The sequence below is a fragment of the Urocampus carinirostris genome, chromosome 18 (assembly GCF_059441175.1).
Source record: "Urocampus carinirostris isolate Australia breed hairy pipefish chromosome 18, RoL_Ucar_1.0, whole genome shotgun sequence".
In the NCBI taxonomy this organism is placed as follows: Eukaryota; Metazoa; Chordata; class Actinopteri; order Syngnathiformes; family Syngnathidae; genus Urocampus; species Urocampus carinirostris.
This window is the reverse complement of record NC_142366.1, coordinates 7,593,041-7,609,506: the sequence shown is the minus strand read 5'-3', so window position 1 is coordinate 7,609,506 and position 16,466 is coordinate 7,593,041. Positions and strand designations below refer to the sequence as shown.

The 16,466-nt window shown below is 38.2% G+C and overlaps 1 protein-coding gene across 1 annotated transcript in view; it reads left to right on the top strand.

Annotated features, from left to right (window-relative positions):
- Nucleotides 1-16,466, top strand: part of LOC148348253 (cadherin-12-like) — a 115,628-nt gene that overhangs the window by 60,039 nt on the left and 39,123 nt on the right. Inside the window, exons 3-5 of the mRNA XM_088322258.1 lie at nucleotides 425-719; nucleotides 11,169-11,288; nucleotides 14,116-14,283. Of these exons, the coding sequence (XP_088178384.1) occupies nucleotides 425-719; nucleotides 11,169-11,288; nucleotides 14,116-14,283 (583 nt within the window). The remainder of the gene's footprint in view (nucleotides 1-424; nucleotides 720-11,168; nucleotides 11,289-14,115; nucleotides 14,284-16,466) is intronic.

Genomic DNA, 16,466 nt, shown 5'->3' with positions numbered 1-16,466 from the left:
TAGAAAATAAAAATAAATAAACTTTTGTTAATGCTATTTGTTGTTTATATCGAACACTGGGGAAAATACTGTAAAGAGGGTCCAAAGAACCTCTTATGAAATAAAATAAAATAAAATAAATAATAAATAACCGGGTATATTTGTATAATAAATAATAATAAATAAAATAATTTTAAAATGTCAAAAGGCAGGGTCGCTGTATCCTCGGGGTGTACCGTACAAGGCCTTTGTTACAAATCAGCTTCACACCCAGAAGTGTCAGTGGAACATCTTTCTTAATCTCGTCGGTCGGGATGAATTATATATATGCGGTTTTCTCCTCCTCAGTCACATGGACAGTGTGATATCGCCGTCATTGATGTTTTTATATGCATCTATGGGTTTTTCAGACGATTAGATCGTTTTTCTGTTTTTTGTATTTCAGCTCCACACGGACCTGGACCAAGGGGACAGCGCCGTCAAGTACACACTTTCGGGCGAAGGTGCCGGCTCCATCTTCACCATCGACCAAACCACGGGAGACATCCACGCCTTGAAAAGTTTAGACCGGGAGGAAAAACCGTTCTACACGTTGAGGGCCCAAGCCGTGGACCTCAACAGCAACCGGCCCCTGGAGCCAGAGTCCCAGTTCGTCATCAAAGTGCAGGACATCAACGACAACGAGCCCAAGTTTTTGGAAGGCCCCTACCGGGCCACCGTACCTGAGATGTCGCCCGTCGGTAAGCCAATTGGGGTTTCAAATGAGTGGGTTTTCGTTCCAAGAATGAGTTTCTGGTCCGTAGTACGGTGTTGGACAGGTTAAGGCAGGGGGTCAGCAACTTGTAACTCTTTAGCGCCATTCAAGTGACTCACTGGAGCTTTTTCAGAAATGTTTAAAAATTGGGAAAGAAATGGAAGGAATGAATAATGGGTATATTATTATTTCATGGTTTACTGAAGGATAACAAACATGACACAGATATTATTTGTTATGTTTTGGTGAGTCAGACCCAAGCGCAGACAGACGAGCTGACTGACTAGAGTAGGGGTCCCCAAACTTTTTCAAACTGAGGGTCACTTTTTGGGCTAATTAGCGCGATATGCATTCCTAAAATAACAAATAATATGATTATGTTGGTACTATGCTATTAGCAGGTTAACGGTTGTAATTAGGGTTAAATAGACTCAGGCAACCATTAAAAAATTCATTTTAATAGAAAATCACAATTACCCAGCACTTGTGAGCTTTGTTTAGATAGATAGATAGATAGATAGATAGATAGATAGATAGATAGATAGATACTTTGTTCATCCCCGAAGGGAAATTCACATTTCCAGCAGCATCCCTGAGCTGAGAACAATCGAGAACAATCGAAAATAACACGGGAGCTGCTGGAGTGGCTGCCATTCGTGACGGCGCCGGAAGAAAAGATTCAATTTGAATCATTTACAAACAAACAAACAATTGAATCATGTACAAACAAACAAACAAAATATTCATGTTTCAATAAGTGGAGTGTTAATAAAATATTTCTGATACTGATATAACCAGATAAAACTAATTTTAAGTTACCTGTCCAAATGAATGTTGTGCCATCTCACCTTTCCCACTCTCTCTCCTGCAGTTGACTTGCTGCTGCTCGCTCCTGAAACTAATACTTACCTCTTTGTGTATTGCCTGCATATGGCGACACCCTCTTTCAGCTTGTCTGTCAGAACCTTGATCTCCTCCTAAAATGCTTAATTACTCGTATGCAATAGTATAACTGTTTCGAGCAGTGAAATACAGAAATGACAGCATCAACATCAAGTATTTTAGGCTGGATAACTATATAAAAACTATAATATATTGTTTTACTTCATCTCCAAAAACAAATTTTGGACACTTTATTTTTTCATTAAAAATCACTGTGATTATAAGACTGTAAATTGAATACGACTCCAAGCTTGTACATGCTAATTTAACAAGTATAGGGCAGGTTTGCAGACCCCCTCAGCTGTCCTAAAGGGGCACCCTGGCACCTGCAGGCACCATATTGGGGGTTTTGAGTAACAAAAAATTAAACATGAAACACTCTCAGAGCATCTTTACGGAGAAGTTTAGGAAGTCCAGAATTGAAATACAGGTATAGTCAGGAAGAAGATCAAGAACATCAATGGCAAACATCAATCTGACAGCTTTTGCTGACAGCACTATCCTTAAACACTGGTTTCCTGATTAGAGTCAGATGTAGGTAATGAAGAACAACTAACTTCTTCGGCCTAATGGCGCCCCAGGTGGATGGCACAATACTGAAGTCTAATAGTTCTTATTGCTTTCCAAAGCAATATATTTAGAATTATTGTTAAATTGTTAATGACTCACTTTGATGCACTAACCCCTTTTATTTTATATAAAAAAAAAAAGGTTTAAATGAGGCATTTAATTTTTTTATGGCTCCGGGTATATTTGTGTTTTGTTTTTTGGTCCGTTATGGCTCTTTCAAAATTCTGGGTTGCCAACTCATGGGTGAAGGGTTTCATCCAAGTGATAACGGCTTTAGACTGGATTTCAGTATTTCAGCTGCTGCTCGTTTCCTGATTGGTTCCCCTCCTATTTAAATTCACTCCTTGCCGACTTGCTAGCGTTTGCTTTCCCGCGCCTGACTTCTCCGCCCCGCTTGTCCTGCCCAAAGATCGCTGACTTGCTAGCTTTTGTTTTACCGCGCCTGACTTCTCTGTTCTACTTCTCCTGACCAGCAATCGCCGAATCGCTGGTGTTTGTGTTCCCGCGCCTGACTGCTCCGCTTCCGTAAATAAAGCTTGGTGTAAAACGGTACGCGTTTGGGTCTACCAACAGTTTGGGTTGTGATAAATTCAGGTTTTTATGTTATAGTTACTGTCTCTATATAACGGTTTCATTTTTCATTTCAAGCTTGAAATAACATTTCAAAGAAAGATGTGAGGACTGGTTTTGGACTGTATTAGCATGTCATGCCTGGGTTTGGTTTTTCATGTTGGCGTTAAGATTCAGACCTGGCCTTTTAAGTCATGGTTTCATAGGGGAGATAAGGCTTTAAAGCAGTAGTTGAAGACTGTTTTTTATATACTGTTCAGTTTATAATTCAGACCATTTTTCTGGCTTTCAAGTCATGGTTTCGATGGATAAGTAGGGCTTCAAGGTAGGACTTGAGGCTAAGTTATGGACTGTTTATTAGGGTTTAATGTCTGGGGTTTTGTTTCCTTTTGGGCTTCAGATTCAGACCAGGTTTCTTGCTTTTAAGTTATGATTTTGAGAGAGGGTTGAGGACTCCAAAACTGATTTTAATCCTTGTGTCCAAGTATGGGTTTTGGTTTTCCTGTTAGGGTTAGGAATCAGACCAGTAAAGTCGTAGTTTAAATTGATAGCTAAGGCTTCAAGGTAGGACTTTATTTAGGTTTCAAGTCCAGGGGGTGGTTTATTTCTGTTAGAGTTTCAAGGAAGAGTTAGGGCTTGAGGTTAGGACTAAAAGACTGATTTTGGACTGTCTATTAGGGTTACATGTCTGGGACTGAGTTTCCTATAGTGTTAGGATCCAGAGTAGTTTAAGCATTCAAGTCATGAATTTAAGGGAAGTGTTTAGGCATTTGTTTAAATGCAAAATCCGGCTTTCATCCTTAATTTCAGATTTTTTTTTGTCTAAATGGGTTTTGAACAACAGTTGGCAATACCAAATGTTGCAAATAAGTACTGTAATTACTTAGATGAATAGTGCGTTTATAATTAATCTGAAGATATGAATTTAACATTACTATTAAACAGGTCCCAGTTTTTGTTTGATTTTACCAGGAGAAAGGATGAAAAACCTTGTTATCATGCTCTAATGGGAAGTTTGGCTATAAAACAATGTCTCATCTCATCTCATCTCATCAGCAACACCGCTTATCCTCATTAGGGTCGCGGGGGGGCTGGAGCCCATCCCAGCCATCTCCGGGCAGTGGGCAGGGGACACCCTGAACTGGTTGCCAGCCAATCGCAGGGCACACAGGGACAGACAACTCATTCGCCCATTCACACCTATGGACAATTTGGACCGGCCAATTCACCTGAAATGTATGTTTTTGGAACATGGGAGGAAACCGGAGTGCCCGGAGGAAACCCATGCAAGCACGGGGAGAACATACAAACTCCGCACAGGAAGTCTGGAGCTGGATTTGAACCCACGACAGGTTCCCATGACATGAACTGTGCCGCACAAGCGCTAACCACTGCGCCGCCGTGCTGCCTATAAAACAATGTAATTGAGTTAAATAAGGCTGATGAGTAAAAGGAAGAAAGCTAGCTGAAACTGGGATTATGCTAATAAAATAAATGGAAAAAAAACCATAAATGACCCGACCTCGGTTTTTATTTTATCTAGTAGCTTCTTTAGAAAACATTGTCAAACTGGGTGACTATTACCGAATCGCATTCAAGTCAGTGAAAGTGTATTTGTAGATTGGAAGGGCTTCTTCCTATTTCTGTATCATCTCAATTTTTGTTCCGATGGCTCATATTTGTTTAGTTCAACGCAAGTCTTGGGACCAGTGGTTTTTGAAGCTCTGCAGGAACGGGAGCGTAAAAAGCACACACTTCTTGGAAGTGAAACAGTTAAGGTATCTGGGAGCTCAGATGAGCATGACAAACCAAGACAAAACCAATCCATTCAGAGCACAGGACAACGATTATTGGGCAGGCCGAATATTGGCACTGATATTTGGGGATTTGACAGATATCGGTATCTGCATTTTTATTAATTTGACGAGCTGATTATTTAGGCTTCCTTGTGCAACTGAGTCCTCTCTCTCTGTCGATTCTACTCCTCACCTCATCCTCCCTCATCGCTACCCACCCCATGCCTTCTGATTGGTTGAGCAATCAGGGCGGAGCCACTGAAGCAAAAGCTTTTCCCACGCCATACACTGCAGACTGCAAACATCACAGTTCTGCAAAGTCCCCGACATAGCTCAGTGTGAATCAAGCTGCTGATAACAATAATGTGTTTAAAAGTCCATGCCGTGGTGGAAAAGTATGTGTGTTATTGAGAGAAAGTGTTGCTTACTTGTTTTAGAGAAGCACGCTCAGGTTGAGACCTATATATTAGCTCTTATCATACCATTAGTTTGTCAATCAAGTATGAGTGTTTGTGAATGAGGGAGAGCATGAAAAGCATGTCAAAGTGGAAGGCTGAGCGATTAGCGGTTACCATGACTTCAGTTCGTCAATCTGGCTCTGAAAGAGGTCTGCCCACACTTTTCAATTTGCGAGCACTGTTGGAATTCCCATTGTTTTGCCCTTTCTGTTTTAATTTGATTCAAGTTATGTTGGTTGTATTGGATTATTTATTTTTTTTAAAAGTCAGGGATATGTTTAAATGGTTTTGTATCTTTATATGAGTTGCTACTAAGCCTTATTTTATTTCCTGCATGGTTAGTTTTGGGTTCAAGCCATGGATTGGGAACCTATGCCTCGCGAGCCATACATTGCTATTTTCATGAGTACATATGGCTCAGAGATAAAATAGATTTTACACAAATATTCAATGTATTGTTTAATGCAGATTCAATTGTCACATTGGCAAATACAGGACATTCATGACATGGGTTCTGTCCAGTGTATATATAGGACAAACTTTTAACTACAGTATACAGTTAATGTGTCTCACCAACAGACCCTGTTTGCCTGTAAATCGTTAAATATGCCTTTTTTTTAGGAAGCTCATTAAACAATCTATGTTTATTATTCAGGCACTTTATGATAAAATGCCACTCAACACATCTCAACGACCCAGACGCTGTAGCAAAGCACTGAGAGCAATTTGATTGGGTGAGCGGTAGTAATGGGCAGAGCTTTACAGAGGGCACGCTCCTTCTCCTTACCCAGCGTCATCTGTACTGAAGGTAAATACGTTGGTGTCCTCTTTTATTTTTTTGGGGGACATCTTTACAAAAGAACTTCACTCGCTTCTTTTTTTTGAAACTATTATTTAGGACAGTTAAAATGAGCATCAACACTCTAAAGTAACTGCGAGAGGGAGACACATTTCAAGTGGTATATTTATATTGATATGGTTTTATTATTATTTCATAGACTTTATCGAGTCATCAAACATCACACAGTGAAATAAAATGTGCTGAAGAATTAGCTTTTGTCTTGAGAGTGGGTTTGGCGATTTTGTTATAATTTATCTTAAAATTCAAGGTGATGCTTACTCCCCCCCCCAAAAAAAAAATCAGTATTTTTTGTTTTAATGGCTCCTTGGGTCAAGATGTTTCAGACCCCTGGTTTTAGTGAAATATCAGTCATGTTAGTTTGTGTTGAGAGCTATTAAAGTGTTATTTGAATTCATTATAAATATTTGTTGTGTTTTTGCATTATTAAAAATGTCTTATGGGCAGCACGGCGGCGCAGTGGTTAGCGCTTGTGCGGCACAGTTCATGTCATGGGAACCTGTCGTGGGTTCAAATCCAGCTCCAGACTTTCTGTGCGGAGTTTGTATGTTCTCCCCGTGCTTGCGTGGGTTTCCTCCGGGCACTCCGGTTTCCTCCCACATTCCAAAGACATGCATTTCAGGTGAATTGGCCGGTCCAAATTGTCCCTAGGTGTGAATGAGCGATTGAGTTGTCTGTCCCTGTGTGCCCTGCGATTGGCTGGCAACCAGTTCAGGGTGTCCCCTGCCCACTGCCCGATGATTGCTGGGATGGGCTCCAGCCCCCCCGCGACCCTACTGAGGATAAGCGGTACGGCTAATGAGATGAGATGAGATGAAAAATGTCTTATGCCAATTTTAGGCTTTTACAGCAAATGAATATCGGTTCCAAATTTTGGTTACCAGCCTCCTCTTAATACCAATAGTTGTTTTTGTCAAGGCTGCAGCGGGAGGATCTCGGATGTTCTCGAATGCATCTCAAGTATGGGCTTGCACAAAGGATGACCGTGAGTCATGTTCACCTCGGTTGCAAGACACCTTCACGCTCCACACAAAATGGTGTTGACAAACAAGACAAAGCAACCAAGCTAGCAGATGACTGACGTGCATAATTAGCACGACATTGCTAACCGATGTTGTTTGCTCCAGGAGTGTTGATTACTTCCATATCGCACCAGCAAGTGTGTTTCCCTCGGTGTATTGGCTGTTCTTGGAGTCTTTATTAGAATCTGGCCATTTACCCCTTAGAGGGCGACAAACTGGGAGGAGTGGCTTAAGGGTGCCCGCCTGTCCCTAATCCGTCCCCACACCAGCACTTGATTATTCAAGCTCTTTGTCTGACCTGTACCTGGTTTTTGGGTAATTTCTATTGCCATGTTAGGTTTTTTTTTTTTGGGTGGGCAAGAATCCAGACCAGGTTTTTGGCCTACAGGTAATGGTTTTAAGGTAATGATGAGCGTTCAAGTTAGAACTTAAACATCTGTTTTGGACTTTGTGTCTAGGTTTCGTGCTTAGGTTTAGATTTCCTGTTGGCGTTAGGATAAAACCTGGTTAATGGATTTAAAGACATGGTTACAAGGGAGGGTCAAGGCTTCAATGTAGGATATGAAGACTGGTTTTGGACTCTTTATTAGAGTCTGGGTTTGAGCTTTGGGTAGGATTCAGAACAGGTTTTGGCTCTCCGTTAATCGAGTGTCGAGTCCTTCTAGGTAGAATTTGAAGAATGATTTTAGACTTTGTGTCCAGGTTTCATGGATTGGTTGAGGTTTTCCTGGTTGAGGTTTTCCTGTTGAGGTTAAGATTTCAAGTCGAGGTTTTGATATATAGTTAGAAATAGTTAGTTATAGTTAGATAGTTAGTCATTCTTGGTATTACTTTAACATTTGTTTGGGCTGTTTTTTAATGTTTTATGTCCTGGTTAGGGTTGATTTATGTGAGAGTTTCAAAGAACAGTTTAAGCTTCGATGTTTATTATGGTTTCGTGTCTGGGATTGAGTTTCAAGTCGCGACTGGGATGCAGACCATGTTTTTGCTTTCAAGTCATGGTTTCAAGGGAGGGTAAGGATCTGTAGCACTTGAGGACTGGTTTTAGACTTTGTGTCCAGGTTTAATGTTTTGGACGTGTTTTTTTCCTGTTTTGGTAAAGATTCGGACCAGGTTTCTGGCCTTCAAGTAATCATTTCATGGGAAGTTTAAGCCTTAAAGCTAGGACTTAAAAGACTGGTTTTAGACTTTGTTTTCAGGTTTCATGTTTGGGTTGAGGTTTTCCTGTTGTTGTTAAGATTAATACCAGGTTTCTGGCTTTCAAGTCATGGTTTTGATAGATATTCAAAGCTTCAAGTAAGGACTTAAAGACTGATCTTTCACTGTCTATAAGGGTTTCATGTCTGGGATTGAGTTCCTAGTTGCGGTTTGCATCCAGACCAGGTCTGTGGCTTTCAAGTCATGGTTTCAAGGAAGTATTAAACATTTTAAGAAAATAAAAATCAGATATGCTTAACTGTCATGGGCGTTGCTCTCCACTTGATCAAATAATGCCTAGCTGAAGACGAAAAGTGAGTGCGGGTTGGCTTAGGGAGTAGTAAGTTTGCTGCTAGCGCCTCTTGACATTTGTGCGCGAGAACGACAAGCCGCTATTTCCCTGAGAGCGAGGAACAAATCAAATAAATAAATCCAGAGAGAGCGAGACGACCCGAGATTGTTTACGTGAGCTTTTACGAGAGTCATGACGGCTAGCTAGACGCGCGGTCGCCACGGCAACACAGGTCCTGATGATGAGCCAATTGGCAGACGGCTAATTATGTGAAAGCGATTAGCATGGCAAACACGTCGAATGGATTTTTTTTTTGCTATAAACGAGATTTAAGCATATAAAAGATGATTATGAACGACGGTGATGAAGGATAATGAGTCGCTAATTGATGAGCGCATTATCGTACGCTCCAGCATGTCGTTTATTTACGATATCTTGAGCCCACTGTTGAGTATTCTTTCCTGATTTTATGTTCTGTTCATGTGTCCTTGATTTTTTTTTCAGTTTCTTGACACTAGTTTAAGAATGATAATAATTGGCAAAAAACGTTGTATGAATGTAATTTTTTAATAGAAAACATATGAATCATATTCTCTCTCAAAGGTTCCCAACAGGCCTCCAACGAGACCCGGCAACCATTAAATAATTAAAAAAAAACATCTTTCTTGTTTTCAATGACCAAATATTTGTTTTCAATTGATCTTGGTTTTAAAAAAGGATTAATATACAATTGGCTATATATATATATATATATATATATATATATATATATATATATATATATATATATATCTCATCTCATCTCATTAGCCGTACCACTTATCCTCATTAGGGTCACGGGGGGGCTGGAGCCCATCCCAGCCATCTCCAGGCAGTGGGCAGGGGACACCCTGAAGTGGTTGCCAGCCAATCGCAGGGCACACAGGGACAGACAACTCACTCGCTCATTCACACCTAGGGACAATTTGGACCGGTCAATTCACCTGAAATGCATGTTTTTGGAACGTGGGAGGAAACTGGAGTGCCCGGAGGAAACCCAAGCAAGCACGGGGAGAACATACCAACTCCGCACAGGAAGTCTATACAAATAGGGATATACATATACATATATATATATATATATATATATATAGAGAGAGAGAGAGAGAGAGAGAGAGAGAGAGAGAGAGAGAGAGAGAGAGAGAGAGAGAGAGAGAGAGAGAGAGAGAGAGAGAGAGAGAGATTTATAAACAGCAGATCATTTAGATTTTTTTTTTTATAAATTATGAAACATAAATGAAGATACATTTTTTAAACGAGAATCTTTTTTTTAGTTTCATTTTTTCATTCAGAAATTTGATATTAAAAGATGAATTTATATTTTAGATCTTTATGTTTTTTTCTTAAAAACATATAATATTGCTCAATTAATTAAATATATATTCATATAAATACAATGATGAATATTTTATAAATAAGCAAAGTATTTTATTGTGATTATTTTCTTTTTAAAAATTGAAATTGTTTTTGTAATTTAAAATGTTAATGTTATCAATGACAGCAAATAATTTTACATATTTGACTGTTTTTATTTTAATTAAATAATTTTTCTGAATGTGCAAAATGGTCTGCTGATTTAAAACGGTTAAAACTAATATTTATAAATGTCTTATGTATAAATGTATTTTCCATGTCTTTCATGTCTTGTTCTAATTGATTAGTGTTAGTTTGCATTAGCAGAGGAGTTGGTTTAGTTTGATTCAAAACGTTTTCTATTTTCACTTTCTTGCTGATTTATTAGGTGCACTTATCGCAATGTTTTTAATTATGTCTTTTTTGAATCACGCTTATCTATTTTTAAAACAAATACTGTGTTTTTATTTAAATATTGTTCCCCTTCATAAAATCCAACCATTACAATTGTTTATCATTTTTTCCATTCTTTCAGTAATCGCAAGCAATTAATTTTTTTTAACGTGATTAGAATTAGCATATTGATAGCATTGGTTTTCCACAAAAGACGAGCGGCATTTCACGGTTGTTGTATTGGTGCTTGACAATCGGCCAGAGGAATTCGGCATTGTTAAAGACGATAACACGATTAGGAAGTCGCGTGTTTATAATTGAAAATCTGCGCGAAATAGCTAATGCCGTTAGCTAAGGTGGATCCAACGTGTAATTAAGCGGCTTGGAAGAATGCCTTGCTAACGGCGTTGGCAACACAGGGCGTTTATTTTTCTCTCTTTGGATGAAATCCCGGTGACCAGGAAATGGCATTTTTCACAGGTTTGAAATTATATCTCTGGTTCTCACGTAAACGTTTCCCTGCGCTTATGTATAATGTCACTTATATTGATTTAGTTTCTCCCTTTGTAATATATATATATATATATATATATATATATATATTTTTTTTTTTTTCCTTGATTCCACAAATGGGTTTTTCCTGTGCTCGCCAGGGGTCGTACGAGTGCTTGAAATTCTTAAAAATGCTCAAGTTTGAATGTTTTGTTTGCAAAAAAACGGTTTGGCTCTCTGCAGGCTAAGAGTTGCACTACAAGTGTCAGCGTCACAACAGAATTGTCTGCAGTCTTATTTGCATTGATTTAGCAAGCTTAGTGGTTGACTTATCAAGTGATAACAACGCATCTATGATATAATGAGTTGCCAACGGTTTTAATAATCAAGTTTTATCTATTTTATCGATTAGATGTTGTAGCCCTAGTTCCAACATTGTCGCTTTTTGGCAGGTACGTACGTGACACAGGTAACGGCAACAGACGCGGACGACCCGACGTACGGGAACAGCGCCAGGGTAGTCTACAGCATCCTGCACGGGCAGCCATACTTCTCGGTGGACCCCAAAACGGGTAACAGTTCATGCCCCCCCAAAAAAACTACATACGAAATTACAGTCCTCTAAATTGTTGACGTTTTTGCAAATGGCAGATGTTTTTGTGTATTCAATAAACAATGTATGATAACGATATATATATATATATATATATATATATATATATATATATATATATGGGCAGCACGGCGGCGCAGTGGTTAGCGCTTGTGCGGCACAGTTAATGTCATGGGAACCTGTCGTGGGTTCAAATCCAGCTCCAGACTTTCTGTGTGGAGTTTGTATGTTCTCCCCGTGCTTGCTTGGGTTTCCTCCGGGCACTCCGGTTTCCTCCCACATTCCAAAGACATGCATTTCAGGTGAATTGGCCGGTCCAAATTGTCCCTAGGTGTGAATGAGCGAATGAGTTGTCTGTCCCTGTGTGCCCTGCGATTGGCTGGCAACCAGTTCAGGGTGTCCCCTGCCCACTGCCCGATGATTGCTGGGATGGGCTCCAGCCCCCCGCGACCCTACTGAGGATAAGCGGTACGGCTGATGAGATGAGATGAGATATATATATATATACATATATATATATATATATATATATACATATGTGTGTGTGTGTGTGTGTTTGTGTGTAATAAATTTATCGTTTTAAATTATTTAAAAATGTTGCCTCTCTATAATTAAGTTTTGATTTAAATCAATTTGTAAGCAGAAGTTTAACGACCAAAAATAGAAACTCTCATGTTGTTTTTAAATTATCAAAATAAAAATCAAACTTGAATGAGCTAATTGTGTATGATTGTATGACAATATGTATGTATTATTATGACATATTTTGTTTTTTTGTTGAAATGATAATATTTCGAAAACCACACCTAAAATTAAATTAAAAGTTTTTTTAAGACCAAAAAGTTAATAATTAATGTTAGCAGCCATATGCAAATATTTTTTAGGTGTTTTTTGATAGCATTTCAATGTGATAGTTGGTTAAATCTGCAGATTTTCTATGGAGTAGCGTAACAACTAGCTCTCTCAAGTGGTGGCACGGTTACACTACAATTGTTCTGGCCACAGCCTGGAGAAGGATGGGTGCCACCAGGCTGTACTTGCCCAAGACACACCACAAGAAATGGTACTCCTACGACCCGAGCGGTTAAATCCAACCAACCAACCAACCACCCAACGAACCAACATGTATCATTTTAGATATAAACACATCTGACAACAACATACAACAACAATATAATTTTTTAACATGATTATTGCACAAAAAACGCAATCTAACCATCAAAATCTGGCAGTAGACATTAATTATATGATTGATGTCCTCTATGAAATGACTATGCAAATGAGCTCAACAGCAAAACGAAGACTCAGCAAAAATCATGACAGAAACATTTTGCTCAAATAAGCCAATAAAAAACGTGACTTTTATTTAATTTCACACTTCACAGGCGCATAAACGCTGTTTGTATACAAGCTATCAAAGAAATTTCCATAATGTGTCACTTTGTGCCGGCGGCAGGACTTAAAAAGCTCCATGCATGTCGCGGAAGCATCCTGAAATTGTTTGCGTTGTTGTGTAAATAAACCTCAATAAATGGAGTGGTTTATTATACGGATTTGATGCTAGTTTGTGCTCATGTTTGTATAATAATTCGTCCATTTTATTTAAAGAAATGTGCTATCAACTAGCTAGCTAACTGCTGGATAACTTCTGCCTGATAGCTCACAAACTGACTTTTTTAGTAGAATAGATAGAATCACCTTTTTAAAGACAATAACATAAATCAACTTACTTAAATTGAATACATCACCAAACGAGGACCAAACAAATGAAACTAATTGACATTTAAAATTTGAATAAAATTATTGAATATTGCATTAAATTTAAAAAAAATAAAAAAAAAAATATATATATATATATATATATATATATATATATATATATATATATATATATATATATATATATATACATATATATATATATATACACATACATAGCAGAACCTGAACCGGTTGCCATCCAGTCGCAGGGCACACATGCATGTTTTTGGAATGTGGGAGGAATCCAGAGTGCCTGGAGGAAACCCACAGAAGCACAGGGAGAACATTCAAACTCCGCACAGGAAGGCTGGTAGCTGGATTTGATCCCATGAGCTCAGAACTGTGCCGCGGACACGCTGACCACTCAGTCACCATGTGGCCCGAATGACAAATATATTTAGAAATATTAAATGTGAATTATTTTTATCTAAATATAAATGAAATGTAATTTCACTACATTTTAATCATTTGGGGAGTAACATAAAATATAATTGATTAATTTATGAAAATAAAAACAAAAATGAATACATTTAATTTTACAAATTAAATTATATACATCAAATTAAATAAATCGATATGACTTGAGTTCTAAAATATATTTTGATTAAATAAATATAATTAAATTAATTTAAGATGTTGCCTTAGTTCCAATAAAAATAAGTACTAATTCAACCCTGGTGTTTTACTTATCTTAGTACTGTTTCACCCTGCTTGTATGGAAATTAAAATAAAAACAGAATTTATTGTTTTTGACCTAAGACGACAGGAGGGTTAAATAAAATGTAATTAAACTAAATGTCAATCATTCAAGGTATTTAAGGGATTGTTGATGTTTTTTTATGTTTTTTTAAAATTCAAAATCCTAAAGTCTCACACAATTCCACTCTCGCCAAACATGCCTTGGCCAAATATTTCAATGAAATGGACTGTACAATATACAATTTTTTTGCATCATACGAAGTGAAGTATGTTTGTTCATGGCTGTATTTCTAAATGAACATATTTTGCTAATGTGCTCCATCCAGGCGTAATCAAGACGGCCCTGCCCAACATGGACCGAGAGGTTAAGGAGGAGTACCAGGTCCTGATCCAGGCCAAAGACATGGGAGGACAACTGGGAGGACTGGCCGGGACCACTCTGGTCAACATTACTCTCAGCGATGTCAACGACAACCCGCCACGATTTGCCAAAAGTAGGTCCAGATTATAGCCCCTTTCATTCGTTTCTAAACGTTGTGACATATGCGGTGAGCGTGGCTTAGCATGAAGGAAAAATAATCTGCGCGCTGGTCAAAACACAGAAGAATCCAACATTTACTTCCTAGTTTTACAAAGTCATCAAGTGTGTTTGTGTGCCAGAATCGGAGAAAAAATATTGATCGTAAATTGAAGTTTTACAGGATCCCAGCAGACACGCCTGATCAAAAAAAAAGTCTTTCCGTCGTGTAATAAGGCCGAAAGATTGGACCTAGGCACTCATCAAAGAGGCTTGGGTTTGCAGCGTATGCTTCATCTCAAGTGAGATACGTTTTTGATATTTTATATCGAGTCTATATTACTTATTATACTGGAAAATTATGTTTTTTTTTACCTTCAGTTAACTGTCAGCGTGTAGCCTAAACAAGAGATGCGTGTCTAAAAAAACAATAAATACATGAATAATAAAATGGATATAATAAATTACTTGGCTTGCATGCCCACAATTGTTTGCAATGTCTGCCTGCTTTTATTTTCGATCCACGCAGTGGTTACAAAGCTACCGTTGGCATTTAGGCTACACGCTAACAGTTAGCTGAAGCTAAGAAAATACAAATATATTTTATCAATTTAATAAGTAATATGGAGGTCAATAACAACTATCATAAATGCTTAATTTATCTTACCTGATATTAAGTGTGCACATTTTTGATGAGTGCCTCAGTCCAATCTTTTCGCTTTAATGCGTCCACCATTCTTCTTTGTCATTAGTCAGGAGAGTCCACTGGGATCCAGTTGAACGATCACTTACATTTTTTTTTTAGATTCTGGAACACAAACACAACAAAATGGCAACATTTTCACACCGAACTAGCAGAAATGAGAGCTTGGTTTCTTCAGTGTGTTGACCAGAGCGGAGCATTATTTTGCTTCGAGTTTCGACTGGGATGTCAAGCATGACGTAGGCTAAGAAAGGGTCTATCCAAACCTCATCCGTTTAAAACAAATAAAAATAAAAAGGGAATATACTAACCAAACAATATTAAAAATCGCAGGTGTCTATATAAAAACATTTGACATTTACCGCACGTACAAAACCATTACAAACGTTCATGTTTCATTGCAATTCATAAATGTTGGTTAGCATTAGCAGTGCAGTAGAAATTCAAAGAATTATCACATATTTTGTGTAAGCTGCTTGGTTAAAAACAAAGAATATAAGTAGCGGTGTATAGTCCAGAAAACATTAATACCGTAAATTCCGGACTATAGAGCTCACCTGATTATAAGCCGCACCCATCACATTTTAAGGGGAAAACCGATTTTGTCCATACACAAGCCGTACTTGTATATAAGCCGCATGAACCCACATCAAACAAACACGAGATTAATCAAAGCCGAACTTCAAGTCCCGCGATTGAGACTAAATGTCCTTCATTGAAGCACACAGTCCAAAAATCACAGCCGCCAAAATAAACGCAAAATGATATAGGTACTTAAAATCTGTTGCAGACCTGCAGATTCTAGGTGCCTGTTGATAGTAATCCAAGGAAAAAAAGTGTATATTTCCAAAGGTAAGGGTGGGAAAAATATATATCCATGATTGTCCGCCGTGTCCACAAAAACTCACTTTTACCGGTCCCCACTTTCCCATCAGCGTTGGCGTTTGCGCCGCCCCTCTTTTTTAATTTCAGAATAAGTGTCTCACATAAATACAAATAAATACATTACAAAAATATACAGTTGCAAATACATATTACACATATTTACAAAATAAGACGGTACATCGAGAGAGTTTTCAAAGCTTTAATAATAATAATATAACTTTCATCCTAAACCGTGCCTTTGGGAGGTAGCCTCACGCTACTAAAAAGCCACTCGCATACCTGCTAATCAGTGTGTTAAGGAAATAAAAGCCGTAATCGTAAGAATCACGACAAACCATCCGCTTCTTACTTGTTGGTAAAGGCATCTAAATTGTTTTTTTCAATATTGTAAAGAAAGTTTATCATGATGACGTCGTTCCACGCTCCCTTACTTCAATACATCCTAGTTATATGCCCGTTTGCTTTTAACATAGTGGCTGCGTTATAAGGCCATTTTTGTGCAAATAGCACGATGAGGATATGTTAACGCTCACAAGTTGTGATCTTCCTCGGCACGTATATTTCACCGGTTT